At 41.0% G+C, this 25425-nt stretch overlaps 2 protein-coding genes across 3 annotated transcripts; one reads left to right on the top strand and one right to left on the bottom strand.

Annotated features, from left to right (window-relative positions):
- Nucleotides 1–1350: 1350 nt before the first annotated feature.
- On the bottom strand, nt 1351–16075 carry LOC122887551 (KN motif and ankyrin repeat domain-containing protein 4-like). Of its 2 annotated transcripts, XM_044220871.1 has the most exons (11): nt 15827–16075; nt 12122–12191; nt 10440–10517; nt 8838–10334; nt 7490–7565; nt 6201–6509; nt 5926–6010; nt 5043–5262; nt 4823–4965; nt 3857–4057; nt 1351–2151 (listed from the first exon to the last, which is right to left on the bottom strand). In XM_044220871.1, the coding sequence occupies exons 3-11, from the start codon at nt 10456–10458 to the stop codon at nt 2059–2061; spliced, it is 2643 nt and encodes an 880-aa protein (XP_044076806.1). In that variant the 5' UTR covers nt 10459–10517; nt 12122–12191; nt 15827–16075; the 3' UTR covers nt 1351–2058. The 2 variants fall into 2 exon arrangements, with proteins under 2 accessions (XP_044076806.1, XP_044076805.1); XM_044220870.1 differs by lacking the exon at nt 12122–12191.
- A 4730-nt stretch (nt 16076–20805) lies between these two features.
- LOC122887553 (angiopoietin-related protein 3-like) lies at nt 20806–25382 on the top strand. The gene is made up of 7 exons (XM_044220873.1): nt 20806–21392; nt 21828–21938; nt 22956–23076; nt 23429–23542; nt 24069–24164; nt 24410–24682; nt 24798–25382. Exons 1-7 carry the CDS (start codon nt 20886–20888, stop codon nt 25016–25018), a joined length of 1443 nt encoding a protein of 480 aa, XP_044076808.1. The 5' UTR covers nt 20806–20885; the 3' UTR covers nt 25019–25382.
- The last annotated feature ends 43 nt before the right edge of the window (nt 25383–25425 follow it).

Genomic DNA, 25425 nt, shown 5'->3' on the forward strand with positions numbered 1-25425 from the left:
TCTGACTGTCGCAAAAGTAGAGCCAGCACTCTGACTGAAGAATGTCTTCTCTTTTTTTTAAGTTTGATAACAACTAACATTAGCTGCTATAGGCTACTGGTCATACCAGACTAAGTAAGGCTGTAGAAGCAAAACCCCTGAATGTCTATCTCATTGCTCATGAATTCAAGTTTTGCTTTTGATGTTAAAGCAGATAAGAAGCGGCTCTTACAGTGTGTTGCTTTTCACATGCATCCACTTACAAAGTGATTCATCAGCAGACAGAAAAACAATAGTAGATAAATCCAGTCCATTATCATTATTAAACTGAAGCAGGGCAAATGCCTTCAAACTCTTCCTCAATGTACCACACCCCATTAGGATATTATGTAATAAATTTTTTTTTTATTAGTTCAGTGATTCCTGCAACAGACAAATAGGTGTCACAGATGTTCATTGCTGCACAAAGATGAACACCTTTATTCACTGTGGTGTGAGGGCCTGTTTGTGTGGGGGATGGTGTATTTACACCTATACATCTGTGGAATAGGCACATGGCCTATGCCTACACATTGACACATATTGTCAAAATGCTTAAATTCTATTATTCATCCATTCAAAGCAAATAATGTTTTGTTTGATCGAGCAGTACTGATTTCCATACTTATTGTGTTTGTGTGGTTACACTGTATTATATATGTGACATTTGATTGATAGAAAAGCAGCTGATTCTACCTCCATCTATCCATCTCGCTCTCTCTTTCTGAGAATGTATATTTGCTCTGGGTCATTACAGCGGCAGACAGTCAGTCAGCCAAGCTCAGGGGAAATGAGGTGGCTTTGCTCTGTCAGACAGAAATCCAGCCTCCTCCCCATCTCTACACACAATCCTTTTTGTCTTATCTCACCAACATTATCTTAAGTCCTTGCAGAAAGACTAAAGCTCTGCCCCTTACTGTTTCCCAGGAGGTTATAGAAGAACAAAGGCCACTCAAACACATCTGCTTTCAGATGTATGGTAGCTGGACCGTTCCAGCTACCATACAGTTGGATTGCAGGTGAATCTCATTGTGTCCTCTCTCACAGTGGAATTAGTACAATTTGGTGGGTGTCATGTTTATAATTGTCTGTCACACTCGAAAGGGATTAGATCTAATCCCTTGGATATGCTCATTTTAGAATTCCAGATTTATGTATATTGTTGCTTTCTGTATGTGAGTTATTGTGTATGAGTTGGCTGGCAGTAGTGATAGTGAAATAGGGGAGCTGTGCCACCTGCTGGCCAGGTTTGTTACTACAGCAACAAAGCTGATAAATGAATGCAGCCTGACAGCTCACCCCACTGTATTTAAGAGCACCTTTGCAACAACACAGTATCATCATTTTATTACAAACATACAGTTTAAACATCAGTATAGCAATTACTACTGAGTGAAATCAACAGGTTTGTTTTTTGGCACCAATAATTCTTTCTTTCAAGTGCCTGGCATGCAGCATTAGACATGTATTTTGCTTTTCTTTGTATATTTTACACAAATTTTATTTAAAAAGTGCTTGGCTGCTGAAAAAAATGCAAATAGCAATCTGTAATATTCCTCTAAAAACATAAAAGCACCTGGGATAGTGAGAGTTGTATTATAAGCACAGACCTTTTGAGAATGGTTAACGTAGTCATGTGACCAACACAATAAACATATCTTAATAAATATTGTTTTTTCATTGCATAGTTAGCAAAGCTAAGCTGCTACTTGGATGTGCAAAGATCAGACGTAACTATAACATCAGCAGTAATAGAAGACAGCACATTTACTGTATACTGCATCAGCAATCATGACAAACACATCTAAGCTTTACCTCACTCATTGAAGATGTAGAGTCTTGTTATAATGATGTCATCCCAGCCAAAATTCAAGCTAATGCTCGTGCAGATGTCCAGAATTCAGAAACAATATCATGTCAGCAACAGCTCAATCCAAGCACATAGCGTCAGCATTAAACTGGATTTTGAAGTGCCTCAGACAGAAAAGAGCACATGTGCAAGCATCGTATGTCTGCAGATTCTCTTCCAGTTTTCCAGTCCTAAAAAGCACGGGCTTTAGCATGGGCCTGCAGGAGGGCGGCTGTATCTGTGTGGGAACCTTGCATGGCGATAGAGAGTGCAGTTCGACCACGCTAGGGGGACAAAAAGAAAGAAAAACAGGAAATTAGGATCAAGACACAAATCTTGAATCCTGAACCCATATTAAGTTATCACGCAAATGCTAACATGCTTAAAGTGTTGTACATGATAAACATTATACCTTCTAAATATCAGCGTGTAAGCATTGTCATTGTCATGCTGATGTTAGCTCAAACAGGGTCTGTGATTCTGGAGAAAGATTGTTGATATTTGAACTCAACAGCCAACCAAATACAATATGGCGGAATCCAGAGCGTCTGCTGCCCGAGGGTAAGTTAGTCTCAATAAGGGGAAGAAATTTTTATCGCTATGAAAATACAGGTGGCATATGTTTTTTGTAGTAGTTACTGTAGCAAGTGTGACAATAAGCCTGTCAATATTTAAATAGGTGTTGAAGCCAATACTTCTCTAAATCTAAGCCAAAGTCTAAGCCGAGTAGTTTAGCCTATGTATCAATAACATTATCGCTAGTAACTTCAACAGTAACAGTATACTATATATCTCCGATGTTGTTTACGTTTTATTACTGTCATGGTAAAGCTCCATTCCTCGTGAGCGAGGGCGTGGAAGACGGAGAGTAGCTGGCAGAGGAAGAGGCAGAGGTCGGAGTGCAACTGGTTCCAGCAGCCTGGAACCTGGTGAGCACGAATGCCCCCCGTTGTGGATTGGCTGAAATAGTGTTGTGTGGCTCGGTCCGAGCAGTATCGCGGGATCTCTGTTTAAAAAGCGCTTTTGTTTGTTTCCCATTTACAGAGCCAGGGCTGTGTACAAACACTGGATTTGTTTTTCAGCGCACACACAGAACGGACAGCTAGCGGGCCGTGAGGAGATATTCACTGAATTTGACCAAAAGTGTATTGGATTAGAATTACAGCTGATAGCATGGCTGTAGACTTAGTGTTGTTTTCATGTGAATAGTTTCAAGGTGCAGAATGTGCATTTTCAGTCCTTAAGATAAATGGGTTAAGATTTAATGTCGTCAGACTTTAATTAGTCTAATTAATCTGAGTTTGTGTCAAGGTGAAACATGGTTTAGAGTCGAGATAGGATGCCTGTGGTTGATGATCTTTTTTCTCTTAAACTCTACTTTAAAGGCAGACTGTGTCAAAAGTAGAAGATGCATTTGCATCTTCTCCTCTGCTCTCTGCCCTGGCTCCACTCGCTCCACACTGGCAGATAAGGTACTGTTAGCGGATTAGCTCATCTCAGCCCAGGGAGATTTGTTTTACTGTAGCCCTGATTAATCCCGGGAAAGCTCTATTCAGCTGCATCCAGACTGTCAGTCCACCCACGTCCACACAGTGTAAGTCAAAACATTCGAGTTTTCATACATCTAAGCTCCTTTTTGTGTTCAGTTATGTGAATAGAAAAGTAGATATGCCGTTTGGTTAACAAATATAACAGGATTTCACAACAGAAATGGAGTTGGAGTCATTATATGAACTCTATGTCCTGAAATTGAATTTAATGGGCGTGCAGCCTGTAGAATTGTTGTTTTGTTTAAAAATTTTTTGTCCAATTAACTGTGATTCCTTTGGTATAACGACCACTAACAATTAATACCACAGACAAGACAACTTGTAGCCTGTACTGTGTATGGCAATGAAGACAAAACGTCTTATTGTTTCTCTGGTCAGAGGGTTAGAGGATAATATTGGAAGTAAATTGTCCATGGGACTTGGCTTTCTGCAGTATCACCTTGTCAGTCAGGGTGAGGTCACACTGGCTCCTCTCCAGGAGCAGCCTTGCGATGTGTGTGTGGCCCCTTTCAGATGCGAACATCAGGGCCGTGGTTCCCTGGCTGTCCTGGATGTTAGCGTCTGCTCCACGGCTCAGCAGCAGGCGAACCATCACAACTCGCCCGTGTCTCACCGCCAAGTGCAGAGCTGTTTGGCCTGTCTGTGGAGAGGGACAGCCAATAGGACAAAGACAGAAACATTACTACATCTGTCCTTCTTTGCCCCTTCTTTAGATGCTGTTCATCTGAGATGTCAGAGTTTAACACATCGCCTTTGGAGGATCAGTGTCTTGCTGAAGGACATTTTAGGGGACATTCTAGCAATTTAGTATTGCATTTTTATCAAGTTTAGGAAGTAACAATTAAAAAAAAGAATGGTCAAAACTGAAGCTGCAGAGGCGGCAATATCCTGATTATTTGTCACTAGTGTGGGTCAAGCTTCAAAAACACTGCATCCTACATTTCCCATAATGCAACTCAGTTGTGTCTTTCATTAGACCCTCTCTGCCTGCTAAAAGTCCACATCTTTTAATCTGCACCAAGTTCTAATAGCCTTCCTGTTGAAAATTTGATGTCTCAAGCCCATGATGACATCAACGGGGTTATTGTCTCAGACTTTAAGCTCCTTCCAGAACCACATAAGAAATTATGTTTATGCCTGTTTTCACGGGCTGAGTAGTGCTCTTTATTACAAGTACACAGATTTTCATGTGTAAAATCAGTGAGATGAGCCTTTAATATTGTGTGTGATTGTTTGATTAGATGCAATCTTCAATTTACTACTTGCAAAACTGGAAAACAACCCACACAGATTGCTTGCAGTCAAATTACCAATCTCATGGGAACTGTGGTTAGTCCACCATTCACCTCAGAAATCCCACCACATTAATTACCCATGTTAACTGTGGTCGCATTGGTGGTGTTACCTGGCTGGAGCGAATGTGAACGTTGCCAAGCTCCATTAGCTTGCGGACCACCTCCATGCCAGCTGGCCCATCAGGCGCTGTCAGTGAGGCCAGCATCACTACTGTATAGCCGGCGTTGTTCTGAAGGTTCACGTCACTCACACCTGTAAAGCAAAGAAAAAAGTAAAACTCAACCAACTATTCCTAAATTCAATATCTCAGGCAACACGATACTATTTACCTGTGTCCAGTAGCAGGTTGACGATGCTGTAGTTGCAGTGGGACACGCTGTAATGCAGCACTGTGTTGCCATTGTCGTCAGCCAGGTTGACCAAGAAGGCCAGCAGTGAAGGTGTGGTCTTCTTCACTTCTCTCAGGTACACAGCCAACCTGCTGGCCACTGAAGCCTCCTCTGCTGCTGCACTAAACCAGTGCTGAAACACCACGACCAGGGCCTTCCTCTGGGAAAAAAGAGGGGAACATAGGAAGGATACTAATTTTGAATTACATTTTCTGAAGGATTTGGCCAACACAATGTATACTCCATGTTGGAATAATCCTCTTTAATTTAACAGACACACTTTACTGCAGTGTTAATTTGTTATGGTGAACATGTTAGCGAACAATTGCCTATTTTCACATCCAGCAGACAGAGCAACGTTAGAATTCATTTGGAGCAGTGTTTCTGTCCACCCATCGCATGTAAGTCTCATATTCGCTCCCCTTAAAGCTCTTTTTTGGTTTCCACCAACAAATATCTGGCTGCTCCAAGCTAGTCGTTTACTTTGTCTGTCTGCCGTTTGGTGCCAGGCAGGTTGCATATTGGTCAGTTTATTAGAGCTTTTTCACTGAAAACAGTGACAAGTTGAATATGCTAAAAAGCTCTGCAGAGCTGAAGGGAGCTTGTAACTATGAGCAACTTTCACATTACACAGACATTTTATCTATATCCATTGTTCATATAAAAATGTTGAGAAGTGCAGCTTTAAAATAAAATAAAGTTTAGTTAGTTGGAAGATTTTTCCAATTCATCTTAAGATATACAAAGTCCACTACTATAAGCAGCTTCAATATTAAATAAATTAGTTTCTTTAGGTTTCTGTGGAAATATCAAGACTGCTTACCATGTCATCATTGGGGTTATCCATGTTGTCCATGTGATCTTTGAGGAACTGACAAGCAGTCATAAAATCTGCACTCACTGTCTCCCTAGAAGAAAGAGCATGCGTGTATGTGTGCATAAGGGAAGAGCAAATAGAAAGAAAGTTTGCCTCATAGCCTTAGGAATATATTCCCATGAGATGAAAAAAAAACCCCAGGAGCTATTCCCTGAAGAGTAAACAACACAATTACGTTATCCAAACTAAGACTGATAAGGCGTTTGTTCCTGTCCTCTCACCTGCCCCCGGTGGTGGTTTCTGAGCCAGAGTCCCCCTCCATCTGTTCTCCCAGGGGCTGTGGTTTCGTCTTGGCCGTTTTCTCTGCAGCCTCAGCTTCCACAGACGCTACCCCTCCATCTGTCCGCACTGATCCTGCTCCTCCCGATATCATCTGTCTGTCTGGGCTCGTTTGCTTCTCTCCCTCCATCCGTCTCGTCTCTGGGTCTGCATCCACCTGGGCAGCAGCCACCTCCCTAGGGCTGATGCTGCTCTCCTTCTGCTTGCTCTGGTCGACACAGTCCTGCTCAACACTTTTGGTTGTTTTGCATCTTTAAAAAAATAAAGAAAGGAGAGCAGAGCATAGCAGAAAATGAAAACTATTTGCTACCTGAATGCTGGTAGATGTTGGCAAAGGCATCTACACTGATCAATTTTGCACGCAACAGTTCACGACGTTCACAATGTTCACATATTTTTTTAAATGCCTCAAAAACTATGCTTCTTTTAATTTATTGTCAGCCAGTCAACCATTTTTGTCATGCAATGAGCTGGCTCATTTAGGAACAAGACAAAGATTTTTGGAAGAGATTTCTAATGCATTATTTGTGTTATATGGTCCAGGAAAATTCAATCAATATTTAGAGTCCAATCCTTTTAAAGCTTAAGCAAAAGTCAAAACAAATGAGATATAATGCCTGCGTTGCTTCATTTTCAAAGAGTACAGGTATCACTGTGTTGACTTATATTGCAGAAGATTTGTCTGTTGCAGTATTACAACCAAACAGATTTCATATATTGTAGTAATACTAAGCCAAAAGAATACCCTGAGTCCCAGGAAACCATCCTCGAACCTGTCACAGTCACCTTTTACATCTTTTCTGACTAATCTTTTTTTTTTTTGTCTTTTTCTCTTTCGACATTTCTGCGTTGTTTGATAGTCACAGTAGAGAGAGAAAGGAAAGGCAGAGAGGGGATGACATGCAGCAAAGTGCCCGGGCCAGATTGGAACTCCTTACTGGGGCGCCCTTGACTAATCTAACTGAAAAAGGAATAAACAAACTCTCACTGGAGGCTTTTGGAAATGGGAAATGTTCAGTCTCAGTCATCCTAAGACATGGGAGTCACTGCTTTTCTCCTTTAACTGACAACTTTAGAGGGTGTGGCATTCATCTTGTGGTTTTTTTCAGTCAGAACCATACAACAGTAGCTTAAATAACCTCAAGTTAGTATGTCTGTCAACCACAAGTATGGTTTAAGCAGTAATCATAACTCTGAAGGTTGCTAAAGTCAGAGAGAGTTATTTACTAACCCTTCATTAACACCCCCAGAATGTACGTTTTTTGATGTCGAGGCACATCCGTCTGTCCTCATGATGGATTTAGAGGCTACAAGGAAGGCAAACACAGATGATATGATGAAATATCAAAACACAGCCGAACAACAACATTACATGCTTCTGTTGAAATACATATTTATCATAGTTTATGGCTTATTACTTTTAGACACAACTGCTTCTTCACAAAGGCTAACACAAAATAACAAATATTTAGTCAGAAATAGTTTACACTGATAAAGAAGAGAGACACACAAACCCACAACAGCCGTTGGTTTACATCTAATGGGTGTGCGTCTGAATTTGACAGAGGAACATCACAATTAGCTTATTCTACAGTAAATGGTAATAGAATAGGATTTTCATTGACTTTCAAATTGGAGCAAAAGAACAACTTCCCTTTTATTTTGACAAGACTTCTGTGCTGTGAGACAAATGTGTGGATACGACTTTGAACACATTTAGAAACGTTTTGAAGACATATCGTGTTTCTTCGTTGAAATTAAAATGAGCTTGTGGTTTTTCAACAACAGCCAAAGTCCACACATAAACTTGCTTTTATTCCTGTGTTGATACAGCTGTTAGCCTCGATAACAACTCAAGCTCTGTTTTACACAGGCTTTGCACTACACAGAGCTCCACCGGCTGACATTTGGATAACTCTATTCAAACCTATGGGCCGCCATCTAATATAAAAGCGATAGTAACACAGCTCCTCATCCACTTTGTCATCAGTGACTTCTGTATAAGGCAAACTAACATTCCTAATTATTAAAATTAAAAGGTTGATAGTAGGGTTTTAAATGTTTCATTTTGGTTTTAAATATACTAAGTTGGATTTCAAAGTTTGAAATAAAAATGTCTGTAATAACTATTTCATACCCATAATGGTTGCAGTTTTTGCAATTTAAGTTCAGTTTCTGAAAACATCCACTGGAGATCTGAATTACTTATTTTTAGAGAGAAATGTATTGAATACGCACTCCTCTCCGAGATTCACATCTACTATTTCAGCTTTGCATGCCGGGATTCCTGACATTTTTAAAAGGGGGAAGCTCTAAAACTGAAAATACTGGCAGCTCAAAACACCTAAAACCAGCCTTGGGTGAACCAATCATGTGCTCCAATGAAATACAACCAATCAGCTAAAAGATTCCCAACTGAAACTAATGTTTTTGTCCAAAAGATGTCACATAAATCAATATAAAAGTTCACCTTCAGGGAACAAGGGTGAAGTCAAAAATGCGGTTGTTCAGTCAGGCAAAATAGTAAATGTGATTTAATCATTACATTGCCATAATGAACAATCTGTGGACTATAGTACCTCCATGTTGAATCCTCTCTCCATCACTGTGTCCATGCTGGGTGTAGTAGGAGGTAAGGATGTCAACAAGTCCCATCATCTCCTGCTGCAGGGAGTTGACTTTGGGGTCTGGGTGCCTTAGAGGTTTACCCTCCTCTCCTGACTCACGGTCTGCACACAAACACTCCCACTGCTGATCCAGGAGCCTCTTGATCTTCTTTATGTGGTGGACGACCATTGTTGTATCTATACCGTCATCTGAAGCGTCTCCAGCTTCCACAGATAGTGGGCTCCTTTCTGTAGAATCGACAACAGAGTCTTGTTGTCGACTTCTTCGTCCGTTTGTGGTTACAGTCCTTGTACTGATGAATGCATCTGGACGTTTTGACACTTTATTATCATATGGTTCATCTCCATCCTGGTCTACCACCACTCTCTCTGCACGGACCCACATACCAGGATTCGTAATAAGGTGCTCAATCTTCTCATCTTTCCTTCTGCTCTCGTCCTGCTGCTCCCTCAGCAGCCCTAAGGCCCTCTGGAGATCCATGGCAGTCTCATGGAGCTTCTGCTCCAGCACAGCTACCTTAGCCTGTAGAGACGTCACTGTCAGCAGCTCATCCAGATCTGTACTAGTCCTCCACTCGTGTGTTGGATTAGAGTCTTCCTGAGTGACGCTGTGATTTCTAGGAAACATGATATGACTTTCATGCCGAGGCCTTTTGATTTCCACTGTGCCGTGGGACGAGGTGTAAGGGTCTGTGTTTCCATTCATTGAGTGGGGTGTGATATGTGGATTCAGGCCCAGACGGAGCCTTTCTCTTTCCTCCTGGAGGATGCAGATGTGCGCCCTGAGCTCTGGAATCACCCTCATCTCCATCTCCAGCTCCCCCACACGTTCAAGGGCCTCTGTCAAGCGCCTCAACAGCCCTGAGCAGTCCTGGGCTCGAGGACTGTCTGAGGAGTAGAAGACGTCTTCACAGGAGGTGTTTCTTCCTTCAAGGTGATCCCTTGAACTTCGGAGGCTGCCGGGGTCATCAGTGGATTCTGATCCCTGTCTCAGCAGCACTGTGAGTGGCAGACTGGAGGCGCGGAGGAGATTAGGTCTGACGTGCTCACCTAGAGGTTGCTCATCAAACTCCTTGATTCTGACCTCCATCTCAGTCAGGGTTTTGAGCCCTGTGGGAGAAAGTGGCAACCTGTGATCATTTGCCCAGGAAGTGTAGCCATGATGATGGGCATCTGACAGTCGGGACCTGGGGCCAAGAGCTCCAGTAGATCCCCAGGGGCTCGGGCGATAGCCGCTACCAGAAGGGCTGAGGTGCCTGGGTAAAGTGCTTGCTCGGGGGCCCTTGCTTCGGCGCTGGATGGGGACTCTTTTGATTGTGTTGCCTTTCTCTATGTCATCGACGTATTTTAAGAAGTCCAGGTCAAGTCGAAAGCCATAAGGGGTTTCCACTGAGTATGGGGGCTTCCCTTTAATTCCATTCTCTGTTGTTTTATGAGGCAAGATATTTCCTGAAAACATTAAAACAGTAATTTAGTATCCATCACAAATAAATGTCTGATTTTGTAAAATTATGTCATATTATTATGTTATGTTTGGGATTTTTTTTTTTTTACCGTTTTGTCCTTCCATCATTTCTTTTATCTTCAGTTGTCCAAACAATTTGTTGTCACATTATCTGGTTGGAGTTGGACCTTTGGTATGTGACAAAACAAACAAGATAAAATCAAATAGAAGATTGAATTGAGCCAGCAACACATGAAAAACATGTTAGGGCATTTTTACAAGTGGCAGAAGTGGTTATTGTGAGGTTATCTAATACAATAATGAACACATTCATGATTTCTGAGGGGGAAAACAGATGAAGTTTGGCACTGACATTCACTTGAGGTTTAGCTGTGGTATTTTTGGTGGGAGACTCACTCTTAATTTTATGACCAGATGGAAGATCACTCTGAACAGCAATAGTCCTTTTTGTGCTCCCACATGCATCGCAAAGCACAAAACAAACATTCAAGTACACTCAAGTGCTTTCTCTCTCTTCTTCCCTCTCATTCTCTTCTTGTCCCAAAGACTTTTTCTCACACTCTTACTGCTTCATTTCTTCCATGCATCAGGCTGCTATTATTCAACAGTGGCAGGCCTGACGTTCACTTGATTACAGCTCTGCCATCCAGGACGAGAGCTGAAAATAGCTTGAAACTGTTTAGCCCAGCAGCTTTGGCCAGCGGAGCAAAATCTACTCCTACAGTCACAAATACAGACAACCATTGTTGTGACTCACTACTTTCCTCCCTTCCTGCTTTCCTTGTGCCTCCCACTAGGTCTAGAGTCTTCTTTCAGATCCTTGGTTTACTTTTACTGAACTGTCTCTGACTGTAAATTAAAGTATCTGTATTTGTGCATGATTTTTTACAGTGCATGGCTCTACTGCTCTCTGATTTGTATGTCTCTCACTTCTTCTTCTCTCTATATAATCTGTATGATAGAGAATAGTCTAAACTCTGTAGTCACTGCTTACCTTACCTCATTCTCTCAGTGTCTCTCCCTTCCACCCTTACTTCTTCCCTCCTCCCATGTTCCCCTCCCCTCTCCTGACCACCAGCCTCTGTGGCAGCTCGCTGTCCGCTCGAGGCACCACAGCCACCGAGCCGCAGCCCCAAACAATGTCAGCTATGCAGTAAACAGACAAACACCACCAAATGGCCCTGCTGGGAATTTTGACCTTCATCATTCACACACACTTTGATGGCCAGCAATTAACAGCAACAAATCTGCAATAAACAGATACGGATGCACACATTTTCACAAGCTAAGATGTAAACACTGAGGTAGGTGCATGTTTACTTCAAGTCAAAGACACATGCTGCAAATGAGGATGTATCAATCCTCCTCACTGTATGTTATGTTCTGTTCTGTTGCCCTTAGAGAAACCTAATACATGTGTTATACATTGAAACTGATACAGTATGTATGTTGTGCCAGTGGGTTTTATGATGTTGAGAGGAATCTTTCAGCACTCGATCTGACAAGTCTAAGTTTAGCCTGTACATGTGGGTGTAAAGCTAAAGTACATGAGAAGAGATCCAGACATGTGTCTTCATTTTACAAGATCATTCAGTTGAATGTCCTCCAGGTAGACAGACAAACTCAGAGGGCAGCAAGATAAATCATTTTGCTATGATGAAATGTCTAGAGTTAGTGAGGCATTAAGATTAACAAAAGAGCCTAATGGTGACTACAAGCAGAAGCTGTATTCACCATTGACTCTGTCAATCAGCACTGTACAGCAAAGCACCTGTTACTGCAGACATCTCAATCAGTCTCACTGCTGGCTCAGTCATCAAGTTGAGAATGCAGGCTGCTGGCTGCAGTTCAACAGAATGGAAACACTTTCAGGAAATTATTTTACATTTGCGCTTTAAAGTAAAAAATGAAGAGTGTCATGTCATCTCAAGATTATATAGATGTCTACCTTGTAAATGTACTCCTACAAAATGAGTGACTGATCAGGATCAGAATCAGAAATACTTTATTGATCCCCGAAGGGAAACTCTTTGTTACAGCAGCTCCCTTTTACGTCAGTGCACACAGAAGAAAGTACTAGCAAAAAATATAATACACTATAAAACAGGTCAGAAAATAAATTAAGTACCAGGTGGGTATAAGATAAAATAAGTTTGAAGTACCAAGTGGGTTTACCAGTTGATGATGATAATACAGTATAGTAATATAATGTAATAAAATAAGTAATAAGTAAATAAAATAAGTAATAAGTAATTGGACAAAAAGATTGCACAAAATTAAATCAAATGTTAAAGGAATTGATCGACATTTTGGGATATAGTCTTGAGAAGACTGATGCACTCTCTTATCTGTATGCTAAATACATTACAGTTGGGAGACAGTTAGCTTAGCTTAGCTTAGCGCAAAGACTGGAAGCAGTGGGAAACAGCTAGCCTAGCTCTGGCTCCAGAACACAACCGCCTGTAAAACTAAAACAACTAAACTGTGTTTTTTGCACAGATTAAACAAATTAGATACAACATGCTAATTAGTGAGCTTTAGAGGTGCTGTAGGCTGATTTTTAATTACCTTTGGACAGAGCCAGGCTAGCTGTTTCCCACTGCCTCCAGTCTTTGTGCTAAACCAAGCTAAAAGGCTGCTGGATGTAGCTCCATATTTACCGTACAACTATGAGAGTGGTATCGATCTTCTCATCTAAAAGTGAATTAGCATATTTCCCAAAATGTCAAATCATTCCTTTAATGTGCCTTTGGATTTGTGGAAATATCAAACGTATCCACACCAGCTAATCCACATTTCAAAAGAATATAACATTCGGAAACTGAAATGTAATTTTTTAGACTATTTATTGCCTGCTCTCAGACACACAAAGTGAAATCCAAACTGATGTAGCCCACACGTTTCTTACACATACAGTAAATATAGACATACTTGTAAATTGCTTTCTGACCAGGTTACCACAGAGGAAACAATATAGCAGAGTTTGGGTTAGGCAATTCCCAAGAGTCCTTGTCTAACTCTCTCCACATTTCTGTGGCACAGGTTTTAATTGTGTATGCTTGGAGCAGTAGGCCCACCTCACAGGAAACCCAAGAAATGAAACGTAAAATATTTGCCTTACCCCAAACAGGCCCCAGTCTAACAGTACTGCACAGTGCTACAGTACTTCTGCCACTGCACACATTGAACGCAATCCAAAGTCAAGCATCAGAGTAAGTTAAGTGTTTTTCTTGAGTCTTTAAAATCAAGGTTTCCTCTGTATCCAGCTAAAGCTCTTGCTGTATTTCAGTCTAGGAAATGTCACGGTTATATGTGTCCAGTGTCCATTGTCCTTTATTTGAGTTCTTTTCATCTTTCTGTTCCCACAACAGCTGCTCTCCTCCTCTGGGTAAATGTGTCCCTTCTCATACAGACCTTTTAGACTTCCTGCATCAGCACAAACCTCATAATCACAACATCTCCATCCACAGCATTCTTTAGCAAAGCCACAAATTAAATATGAACTCATGACACAGCAAGAAGGGCGACCTCCCTATGAAGTAATGATAAATGCTTGAACCTCAGATTAGGACAAAAGGATCATTTCAGATTTCAAATTTAAGTCAGTAGCAGTAAACATTTGGTTTAGTCACTGATGGTACCAGCAAAGATACGTTGCAGTGCTCATTTTTAGCCACGCTAGCAGCATGGCTCTAGGGATGGTAATGTCAGTTGGTCAGTCTGCCCCTTTGGTCCAGAGTCCAGACTGAAACTGACTTGGTAAATGTTTGATGGCTTGCCATGAAATTTTGTACAGACATTCATGGTTGCCAGAGGATGAATCCTACTGACTTTGGTGATCCCCTGACTCTAGTGTCACCATGAGGTTGAAATTTGTTGTTTTGAGTGAAGTGTCTCAAAAAATATTGGATGGATTGCCATGAAATTTTTTTATTTACAGATATTCATGTCCCCCTCAAGATAATCATTAAGTCAAAACTTCAGTGTGTCCAACACTTTGGTTCATGACTAAATACATACAAAACTAACACATTCCCAGTAGCCTCAGCTGTACTTTGTGTTTGGTGCAAATTTTTTCCCACTTCAAATAGCTTTATTGGCATGACCATAGCGAAATACAGTATTGCCAAATTAACAAATGTTAGCATGCTAAAATAAGACGTGGACATAGTAAACATTATACCTGCTAAACATCAACATGTTAATATTTTTGTAAACCTGTTATCATGTTAATGTTAACATTTAGCATTCAGCCTCACAGAGCTGCTACAGTCTTTCACAACTTATGGACTTGCATACATTCTTTTATGTTTTTGTTTTCATGGGTTCACGTGGGGTGAACTTGCAGAGCTGTCAATTTGGATACTCTATCACATTGTCCCAGCCACCCACCTATTTGTACTGCGGTTGGACAGAACCACTTTTGACACCACTATAATGTGTAGATGCCTGACTTCTAAAATTTGAGACAATTAACGTAATCTTGAACTTGAGACCTTGCAGTGAGATTTAACTATGTTACAGAGCTCTCCCCATGTCTGAGTTTTTCCCTCTGTCTTTCTTTCTCAGCGCTTGTCCATCTGTCTGTACAGTATGTATATCTACATGTTTCCCTGTCTATGTTCTGTTCCCGGAAAAAATCATTCCTCTCATCCACTTTTTGGCTGTAGAGACCGCAGTTTTTTCCAGCGCATAACTCTAAACCTTGTCTTCTGTTCAGAGTTGATTTAGAAACCAAAGCCAACTGTTTAGACTCTGGCTCCCTTTCCCCTCCTGCTCTATCTGTCTCTTCTTTCTTTTCTTTTTTTTGTCAAACTCACATTTTTCACTCACTGTCTCCATAAAGACTTCCTAGAAATCCCTCAAGTCCTGTGATCTCTTTTCAGTTTGTATGTTTTTGTCTTGGGATTTTGGACAACTGTATTTGTCCTGGTCGTAGTCCAACAGCAACAGGGTCAGAGTTGTTGTGTGGCATCTAAGCCTCATTGTGTGGTATGTGGAGCCAAAGCTCATAGGATGAAACAGCTGCCAGGGGCTTCACGCATGGAAGAAAGCTGTGGTATGTTAACATGGTAAGGTTAAAATAGAAAGTGTGCTGTCTTGTGTGTGTGTGTGTGTGTGTGTGTGTGTGTGTGTGTGTGTTCACGTGTACATGTGTGTTTGTGTTGGTTCAAGTGCATTTCTGTAAATATAGATGAAATAAAATGGAAATATAATTCAACATTTAATCTTTAAAAGGCAAAGTTATTCTTCTGAAAGTCTGATTAGTATTCAGCACAGGCCCAGAGGGCCACTCCACACAATTTGTTAAATCACTTTAGAGTCAAAAGCTTTTCTGACCCTGAATTTAGATCAACCAGTTCCGGATCGAAGACTTTCAAGGTCAGCATTCAGCATCTCTGCTTTGATTAAATATCCAATCCAACAGTCCTCCACTGGCTGAGAGATACGAGATGAATATTAAACCAGAGCTTACCTTGTGACAAGTGTTCAGCAGTTTCCTCCACTTTGTCTTGCTGATGTGAGGGCGTGTTTGTCAGACAGTCCACTTCAGTCTGCTCTCAGCTCAGTTCAGCCTGTCTGTCTGTCTCCTGAGAAGGCAGGGAGGTGCTGTCAGGGAGAGTGGCATGCCGTGGCTGTTTGGTAAATGCCAATGTGTAGCCCCTACCATAACAGAAGCTGGGTTTGCTTGTGTGTAAAAGAGAGCACGGAGCAGGGAGGGGCTTGCGAATATGCCTTCCTATGGTACCTCCTGTCTAACGAGACTGACAAGTGGGAGGCTAGACATACAGATCCACACCCATTTCTTCAGACAGCAACCAATAGGAGTTCAGAGGTGTAGCTTGGCTGGGAAAGAGCAGCTCTTCTGGGACCCTGGTGACAACATGTCAAAATATGGAGCATCTGGTATGAAGTAAGAGAAAGTACCAGAGTCACCTTACTGTGTACCGTCCATAATCATCTCAGATAACATCAGTGACCACGCACTGCCTCATAGACCTCCCTCTTTCAGAATGTGTAACTCTACCCAGTGTTATGTGGTCTCTGTCCTCTATAAGTCAACAAGGGGGGAGCAGAGGGCTTTTTGCCATCCATGGGGGTTAATTCTCTCAGTGCATACCTCTCATTCTTCATGGATCCTCTTTCAGCCCATACCCAGCATCTTCCTTTGGGGCGCTACCTTCATGCCAGGAAAGCCTTTCCTCTGCTCTTTATACGGGCAGTGGACAATAAGAAACAACTGTCTGGTCTGATTGCCTGTCCTTTATCACTAAATTTATTGTGAAAAAGTGAACATTTACTTTATAGCAATGCTAGCGGCATGGTTCTAGGGGTAGCAATGTTGGTCTGTCCACCACTTTGATCCAGACTGAACAACTATTAGATGGATTGCTGTGAAATTTTGTAGAGACATTCATGATCCCCAGAGGAGAAAGCCTCCAGGCCCAGGTGATCTCCCAACGTTTCCTCAAGCACCACCAGCAGGTCAGTGTTTTCATTTATTCAGTGAAACATTTACCAGATGAATTGACACAAAATTCTGAACAGACATTCATAGTTCCAAGAGGATGAATCATACTGACTTTGGTAATCACCTGACTTTTCCTCTAGCGCCACCATGAGGTTAACATGTTTGGTTCTTAGTGAAATGTCTCAACAACTATTTGGTTCAGACATGCATGCCTCCCTCAGCATGAATGTAACGTAATGAATGTAATAACTTTGGTGATCCCTTAACTTTTCATCTAGCGCCATAATCAGGTCATTTGCCCAATACTTTGATTTATGACCAAATACCTACAACACATGACATTCCCATCAGTCTCAGCTGTATTTTGTGTTTAGTGCTAATTAGCAAATGTTAGCATGCTAACACGCTAAACTAAGATAGTGAACATGTAATCATTACACCTGCTAAACATCAGCATGTTAACATTGACATAGTGAGCATGTTATCATGCTAACATTAGCATTTGGTTCAAAGCACTCCCAAGTACAGCCTCACAGAGCCGTTAGCATGGCTGTAGATTGTTGTTCTCTGATTCACTTTCTTTCCTTCTGATTATTTTATACTTTATGTTTACAGTTCATCTCTTTTTCTTTTCTCTCCATGTCTTTTTGTCGTGTCCATGTCTGTGTTTGGGTACAACTGGCTCAGTTTATCTCCTCGGTGCAAGAAAAATGTTTTTCCATCACATATAGCCCACAGTATGTACCTTACAGTGATAAGCTGTTTATCACATTCTCGTACTGGTAGCATCCAACTTGAGCCCAACTTGAAAGCAAAATAAACAATGTTGATGAAAAGTGTATGACATGACGAGGTGGGAGAGCCACTCACTCAGCTGCAACCACCGCCTTGTGCCCCACCATGGATGGAAAAGGAATTAGCAAGAATTAGCAAGAAATACTCCTTTTCCATTACCCAAGCAGACAACTGACTCCGAGAGGGATTGTGGTTTGACTTGAGGGAGAGAGAAAAAACAGTCTTTATTGGACCAAATGACTGCTGACGGGCTGACCGCATACTGCAGAGAACGTGGCCAACAGACAAAAATGTTCTCAATGGCAGTTTCAGAGAAAGATTTAGAGTTGCATCACATTAGAGGAGAAATGTGGGGTATACATTTACTTTGTAATATACTTAAAAATTAGTTGAAAGATTAGCTTTTAATTATTAACTTATACAAATAGATGTTTTGGGCCCACAAAGTAAAACGCATAAGGCACGAGGCTTGTCGGCTGCAGGGTATTCATTTTCCACCCATTTGACTGTTATTACTTGTGGAAGCTGCCTTCTGCTGGAAAGCATAGCTGGAGGTAATTTAAACACTTGCCAAGAGGCAGGTCCTCTTTTTTAGCAAAAATCGTGATGTTTTTGGAGGTTGCAAAGTGTTCAGTGAAGTTCTATGTCAACGAAATAATCCTCAACAATTGCCAATCTTACCAATAATTCTAATCAGTCAATATCCATATGCTGTTGCTAGCTGCTTAATGACCTTTTGGGGACAACTGAAATGACACAAAGCAGATGGAAATGTTCAAAAGTAGTTCACTCCACCTAAAGGTCCGCCACAGCCGACATCTTCCCCCATTTGATGTCTGTTATGTAACTGTGGCTTGTGGTCAGGGGAGTTACAGGTTGTGCTGTAACTGCATTGGCCAACTGAAACAGTGTAAGTAGTCATGTAACAGTGACCTATGAATCAAGACCGTCCTTTTGACCAGAAGGCCCCAAACACTTGACAGCTGAGGAAATTTAATTAAAAACATGCACAATCTTAATTAAAGCAGCTGGAATTCATTTGAATGTATAGCTGTCAGTTGTAGGCTATAGGTAATTCAGTATTACTGCTAAAGTTTGGCTGAGGCTACAATAAGTAGGATATACAAATGTACAAATCATTTTAAAAACTCACAATTAACCATTAAGAGTATTTCAGCTAATTGGAGCAGACATTTGTGAAATATGTAAAACAACCAAATTGAAGACAGAAAGTAATTCCTTTTCTCACTCAAATCTGTCAACAAAATCAGTGTCCATGTGAGTTTAATTGAATTGAATAAAAAAAAAAACTATATCTAACTCATGAAGGTGATGGTTTATGTAATTTTGAGTTTGAGGAACAAAATTCAAATGTATGTTATTTGTAGTTTATTGCTCAAAATACAAGTGAATCGTAAAAGGTTTATATTTTCCAATTATATGTCCTCCTTTTGGAATCAATTTTTGGACAGTCTCTCCCAGTTCACTGACAACGAGCCAAGAAAATGTAAAATGCTGTTTGTTGAGAAATCCTACCAACGTCTACAGCAGAAAGAGCAAGGCTGCAGTAAATGTGGATTGACCACAAATATGCAAGCTGCACAAAAATCTATATGGCTTTGGCAGTTTGAAAAAACAAGTAAACAGTCTGTGTGTATAGTAGATAAATAGTATTATGAAATAATGTTAATGTTATCTATTTTTTAGCAGCAGCCAAAAGAAAAAAAACTGAGAAGCCAGTAACAGTTACTATAACAGCTAAACCTGGTCATGTTGCTGCATTTGTCTATTCAGGCTGAGAAAAACCTGCAGAAGAAAATTTCACTAAACTAAATCATATTTAGTCCAATGTTTAGAGAGATACACAGAGAGAAAAATGCATGTACATTATCATCTGTTCTAAATATCACTGTCATTATATCGTTGTAATGGAAGGAGGAGGAAAATTGCATAGAGAAATGTTTCCATATTAGAAGCAAATGACTTACAGATCAGTCCAACGTGTACAATGTGCTCAAAGCAATCAAGAGCAGTTTGAATACATGTTGCAGAGGACTTGCTTCAGCACCCTCCAGCAGGAGCCGTTCAGGCAGGAAGCATTGTACAGTCTGATGGCTGTTGGCAGAAAACAACACCTCAGGTGCATTCATTTTGCCCCTGAGGTAGATGAAGAGAGCTGTGAAGACTCTCTGTAGCTGCATCAGATCACCATACAGAGTTTTACAACACCGGGGTTTGGACTTCACATGGCATCACTTGCATTCAGGGTCATAGTGAGAGTAAGACTGATAGATTGATATTTAGTATAATTTTAGGACAAAATAAACCAGTGGGAAATATATATTTTGAGTATAATCCATTTGTAGCCCCTTCTTTGTTCCTGAAAATATGCAACCCTCTCATGCTCTTTCTCTCATGTGAGTAGTTAACATTTAACAGAGAAGAACACGGGTCATCGCCTTATGTAAATAGACAGTTATGTTTCATCTCTTGCAAGGGAGTGTGCACCACAATTCAGCCACTTGTTTTCTTGCATTGTGTGTGTGTGTGTGTGTGTGTAGAGTGAAAGTTAAAGGAGTAGTGTTGCAGAAAGACAGGTCAACCTTTCTTGCAGGTTACTGAATTGAATGGTGTTTAACTGCAGGGAGGTAAAGCAATGCCTCTTTTTATCAATTAGAGGCAACATGTTGACTCAGGCTGCATTTTTGTCTTGTGGAAACTGATATTACATGCATCTATACTTAGCAACTACTGGATAAAAAAGGAAGAAACTAAATATTGCAAAACCATGAACTTGTAAGTCATATTTCTCAGATTGATTCTATATGTAAACTGAGTCATCTTCCTGTTCAAAAATAAACCAGGCACACAACAATAACAGAGACCAGCCATGGCCTCAGCACAGGTAACTACAGGTCAGTTGAAAACACTATGTCACACTGTCCTGGCTCAGAGGGAAACAGTATTTTTTCAGTTTCCTAGTTCCGTTGATGAAGTTTGATTGTTGACTAAACATTCCAACTGATGATTCCAATATCGAAACTAACCACTGAAATATGAGTTTAGCTGAATTTAACCAACTTTCAATAGTCCACTCAGCAGGAGGAAACTACATCATCCATGCAGATATCGATCCGATGAACAGGTTAATCATTGAACTGGTTCCAGACAGTGTATAAAGCCCAGGATCCTCGCTCAGCAGGTCTTCGTCCGGTCACAGTGGAGGGAGAGGATTGCCACCCTGCTGGCGAAGCAACGCGACAACAACATGAGAATTACACTAATTCGCTTATTGTTTCTCCTGGCTGCTGCCTGTGTCCCTACCCTCTGTGGCAAAGAGGAGCAGCCTGTCCTCCAGCCCGATGCCCCGGTTGAAACCCGTTCCCGCTTTGCTGCTCTGGATGATGTGCGTCTTCTGGCGAACGGCCTCCTCCAGCTGGGTCAGAGCCTGCGGGAGTTTGTGCAGAAGACAAAGGGACAGATAAACGACATCTTTCAGAAGCTCAACATTTTTGACCGCTCGTTTTACCAGCTGTCGGTGCTCGCCAGTGAAATTAAAGAGGAGGAAGAGGAGCTGAAGAAGACCACCGTGGTACTGAAGGCCAACAACGAAGAGATCAAGGGACTGTCTGTTGAGATCGGCGCCAAAGTGGACAGCATCCTGCAGGAGAAGAGTCGCCTGCAGAATAAGGTGAAAGGCCTGGAGGAGAAGCTGAGCAGTCTGTCACACGGCCTGGTGGCGAGCGAACAAGTGGCAGAGATCAATGGCCTTAGGGTGAGTCATCTGTTCTTAGATCATGCAACACTAAACCCTAAAACCTTCAAACCTTGACACATGAACTCCCTCTGAGTGGGATGGCAACTTTTCATGCCTATTCTGCACAGGAAGAAATTAGAACAGAAATAAATGTCCTTTCTGAAGCCAACACTAATCTCCATTACTTGTTTTATACTTTGATTGTAAATGTCATATGGTCCTTTGTTAAAAATAGATGGAGACAAGCTTTTAACGAGGTGCCAGGGTATGCTTTTTTAATACTTAATGACACTATTCAGTAAGAAGTAGCATGTATTTTTATCCTTAACTATACTTTGTTTTGCATTTGTTCTCCCACTGTATGACTGCTATAATACAGACTCAGAGTATTATGTATAATATTAACAGTTAAAACACCATTCTTTAAAAGTTCCAACTTTCTTCCCGGATCAGGAGTTGATCCACAGCCAGGAGCAGAGCATCACAGAGCTGCTGAAGGCTGTGAGGGAGCAGAGCGACCAGCTCAACCACCAGAGGGTTAAGATCAGGATTCTGGAGGAAAAGGTAAATGTTAGGGACTGTAGGGAAATGATTAGGGGCGGAGAGGGAGTTAAAGGAGGTTATGTACTTTTTCTTTCTGCTGAATTTTTTTGGGAGAGCGGGGGACGGTCTTTTCAAACTTTCTCACCCAGATTCATTCTTTTCTTGTGAGATTTATTGTAAAAAAAAAAAAAAAAAAAAATCATCACAAAGATGACTTTCATTTTGATATTTGATGCTGCCCTCTTTGGAAGCTGTCTGGAAGAAATGTCTCCAACATGCCCGGCCACGCAACTTAAGCGTCATGTAATTGTTTTGACAATTGATTTCATACATATCAGACAATAGCATCATCTGATCTAATTCATATATTTTTTGGAAGTGGAATCCGGGGTTCAGGGAAAATATTGTGGCGCTCAAGTTCATTAGCAGCCACATATCTGGTGCCTGTTCCCGATTCACTCATTCAGTGGCTGTAATAGCCGTTTAATAAGCAGCTCTTTATTCAAAAATAGAGAGTGGGTGGCATAGTCACTGTTATGTTTGCCAAAATATGTTATTTTGAGATATTGTGGGGGAGGGTGTTGCATTTTTTTATTAATTCAAGGAAAAGGTCCAAAGAAAATATTAATAATGCAGTTTGTTGCTGTGTAAAACTATGCATTTCTCCTGAAATTTCCTTAGATTATTGTGCCTGCTTTTTGAGTTATGAGCTGTCATCATCATGGCATTGCACTGAATGTGCTGGTAGAAAGAAATTTTAATGGAGTCACGGTGCTGTACTATATCATTTAGACTTTAAATCTTTGGAGGATAATAATCTCAGTCAGTGCCTCAGTGATATCATTGGTCTTGAGAGCTCAAAAATGCATATTGTTACTGTAAAATATCTGAAAAACTTTTGGAATATTTCTACTTTTGCAAAATAACAACCCAAAGTTTATTATGTGTGGAATTGCTAAAAATTCCACAGTATTTCTCCAGAGTCAGTCTAAGGATTATGTCTGCAAGATAAAGTGTTTCCCTAACTATTTCCCCCAGCTTACAGCCAGCACATTGACCCAAGAGACCATTGAGAAGATGCCAGAAATCCTCAACAGTGAAGCACCAACACTCACCCCTTATCTGGCCTCAAGCTCTACCAGCATCACCGAAATGATGAGTAAGATGGATAATAAAACATGAAGAAATGTTGAGTATCTTTTATTTGCCATACCAGCATGTACAAAGGTTATAAATTCAATCTTATTGTGTCAGTGCTCATGATTTAAGAATGTGTCCAGACAATTTCGAGCAATTTTCTGCTTCACATTCATACGGTTCCATACAGTTACAGCAGGTAGCTGCCTGGTACTGGTACATTCACAGTTTCAGCACTTCAACGATCCTGCACACATTTTACCTGTCAATGCTTCTGATATGTACTTCTCTGCTCCAGATTACCACTTTGCAGCTAATCTTTATTCAGGGCAGTTTCAAGTTTGACATGAGGTTTGTGGTAATTTTTAAAATAGATCTGCCATCAGACTGCAGTGAGCTGTTCAACAGAGGAGAACGAGTCAGTGGCGTCTATGCCATCAGACCCAATGGAACGGAGCCCTTCATGGCCTTTTGTGACATGAGCAAAGGTACTGTACTGTCTCACAAAAATTTCACTTTACCACAGCACAGGAAAACAGTTTTTTTTTTTTTAATTAAGGATTACATTTTAATTATTGTTTAGTCTTTGTTAAGTCCAACTGTCTATCTTACTTACAGTTGTAATCCTTAATGTAAAGCAGCAGTAGTAGCAAATGTTGGGTTTGCCTTTGTAGTAACTTTTTACAGATGAGACAGCTGTGGGAGAGTGAACAATAAAAAGTGAGGCTGATATCAATGAGACAAAATTACAAACAGTAATGCTGGATTACATGCGTGGCTTGTTTGCTGTGAATCCCTCACTACGAAGGCAATTTAAATCCTGCAGGGGAATGGCGGACTCCGCCACTAACAATGAATACTAGCCTAGAGAAGTAATCACAGACTGTAAATAAATGAAATAGGTCTTGCTGAAAAAAATGTCAATCATAAATAGTATTAAAAACAATCTTATTAAATCTTAAGGATTATAACTTTAAATTAAGTTATCAATTTTGTCTGTTTTTTTCTATTTAGACCATGGAGCAACTGTCATCCAGCGAAGGATGGATGGTTCAGTGAATTTTGATCAAATCTGGGAGAAGTATGAAAATGGGTTTGGAGATTTTCAAGGTGAGAGACACTATTCTCTTCTCGAGACTCTAAGCGCAATTACCCATCTATTGTTGGAAAATTCATTCTCAACTACCAAATTCTAAATTACTTGGCTTATATCATGATTATAACATTTATAATTTTATAACCTCTGTAAGTAAAAAGACGCCTGCACCTCTGCATGTAAGTTTATGTGCATCACTTCTCAAAGGTGCTTGTTAAATCATGTCAGCTCTGACCTCTCAAAAATGTCTCTCTCACAGGGGAGTTTTGGCTGGGTCTCAGGAAGATCCACTCTCTAACTGCTCAGGGCAACTCTGTCCTTCACATCCACCTGGAAGACTGGAAACAGGGCAGGCACTTCATCGAATACAGATTTCACCTTAATGGTCCAGAGAGCAACTACGCCATTCACCTCACGCATTTGTCTGGAGATTTGCCGGACCCCATGAGCAACCACACAGGCATGATGTTCTCCACCAAGGACAGAGACAATGATAACCACCAGGACTGCAACTGTGCCCACAACTACACAGGTAAAGCAGATGTGCATGTAATAGACATGTTTATCCTCATGTAATGCAAAGGGGATTAATGAATACCTGTCGTCCAGTATCAGCTGCACAACATGTCATTTCTGCCATCTTCCAGGTGGATGGTGGTTCAATGCGTGCGGAGATGCCAACCTGAATGGGAGATATTTCCCTATGAGACCTAAGGGGCGCTCAGAGCGTAGGAGAGGGATTCAATGGAGGCTGGGCCAAAAGGCTTCTTACTCCCTCATGCTCACTCAGATCTCTGTCCACCCTGTAGCTTCCCTTAGCACCACCTCCTCCACTTCAGCTTCCTCTGAGACAGGTCTCTTTCTGTGATCCAGTACCAACATTCTCCAGTTAAATTACTGCATTAAACAGTGGCCACTTCATGACAGACTTTGGCAACGCTTTGTGTGAGCAGCCTTGGTTTAATACAGTAAGGCTTGGGCAGAGAGAAAGACGTTTCTTCCGAGTATCAAGTTCCAGTAGATTAAAGTCAGTCACACAGGATGGAACTGCCTACAACTCATTGACATCTTTAATGAGTGACAAGGCATCCTGACTAGCTTCATTTTGAGGCAAAAGGCAAAAAAGGTTGGGAACCACTGCTATAGATAATACTCATCTTTACTTTACACACTCTATTTTTGATACATTTGCTATGTTTTATCAATTTAAATAAATTAAAGTATGACGGTGACTTCATATGATGCTAGTATTCATTTAGGTGTGGATATCTGTAA

The sequence above is a fragment of the Siniperca chuatsi genome, linkage group LG13 (assembly GCF_020085105.1).
Source record: "Siniperca chuatsi isolate FFG_IHB_CAS linkage group LG13, ASM2008510v1, whole genome shotgun sequence".
Lineage (NCBI taxonomy): Eukaryota > Metazoa > Chordata > Actinopteri > Centrarchiformes > Sinipercidae > Siniperca > Siniperca chuatsi.

Excerpts from the sequence above, each read along its gene's own strand:
- LOC122887551 (XM_044220870.1), bottom strand. Across the intron at positions 4,966-5,042 it reads CAACCTGCTACTGGACACAG|GTGTGAGTGACGTGAACCTT; the intron begins GTAAATAGTATC and ends TTTGCTTTACAG. Across the intron at positions 2,152-3,856 it reads ACCTCACCCTGACTGACAAG|CGTGGTCGAACTGCACTCTC; the intron begins GTGATACTGCAG and ends TTGTCCCCCTAG.
- LOC122887553 (XM_044220873.1), top strand. The coding sequence starts at position 20,886 with ATGAGAATTACACTAATTCGCTTATTGTTTCTCCTGGCTGCTGCCTGT. Across the intron at positions 23,543-24,068 it reads CTTTTGTGACATGAGCAAAG|ACCATGGAGCAACTGTCATC; the intron begins GTACTGTACTGT and ends TTTTCTATTTAG. Across the intron at positions 24,165-24,409 it reads TGGGTTTGGAGATTTTCAAG|GGGAGTTTTGGCTGGGTCTC; the intron begins GTGAGAGACACT and ends TCTCTCTCACAG.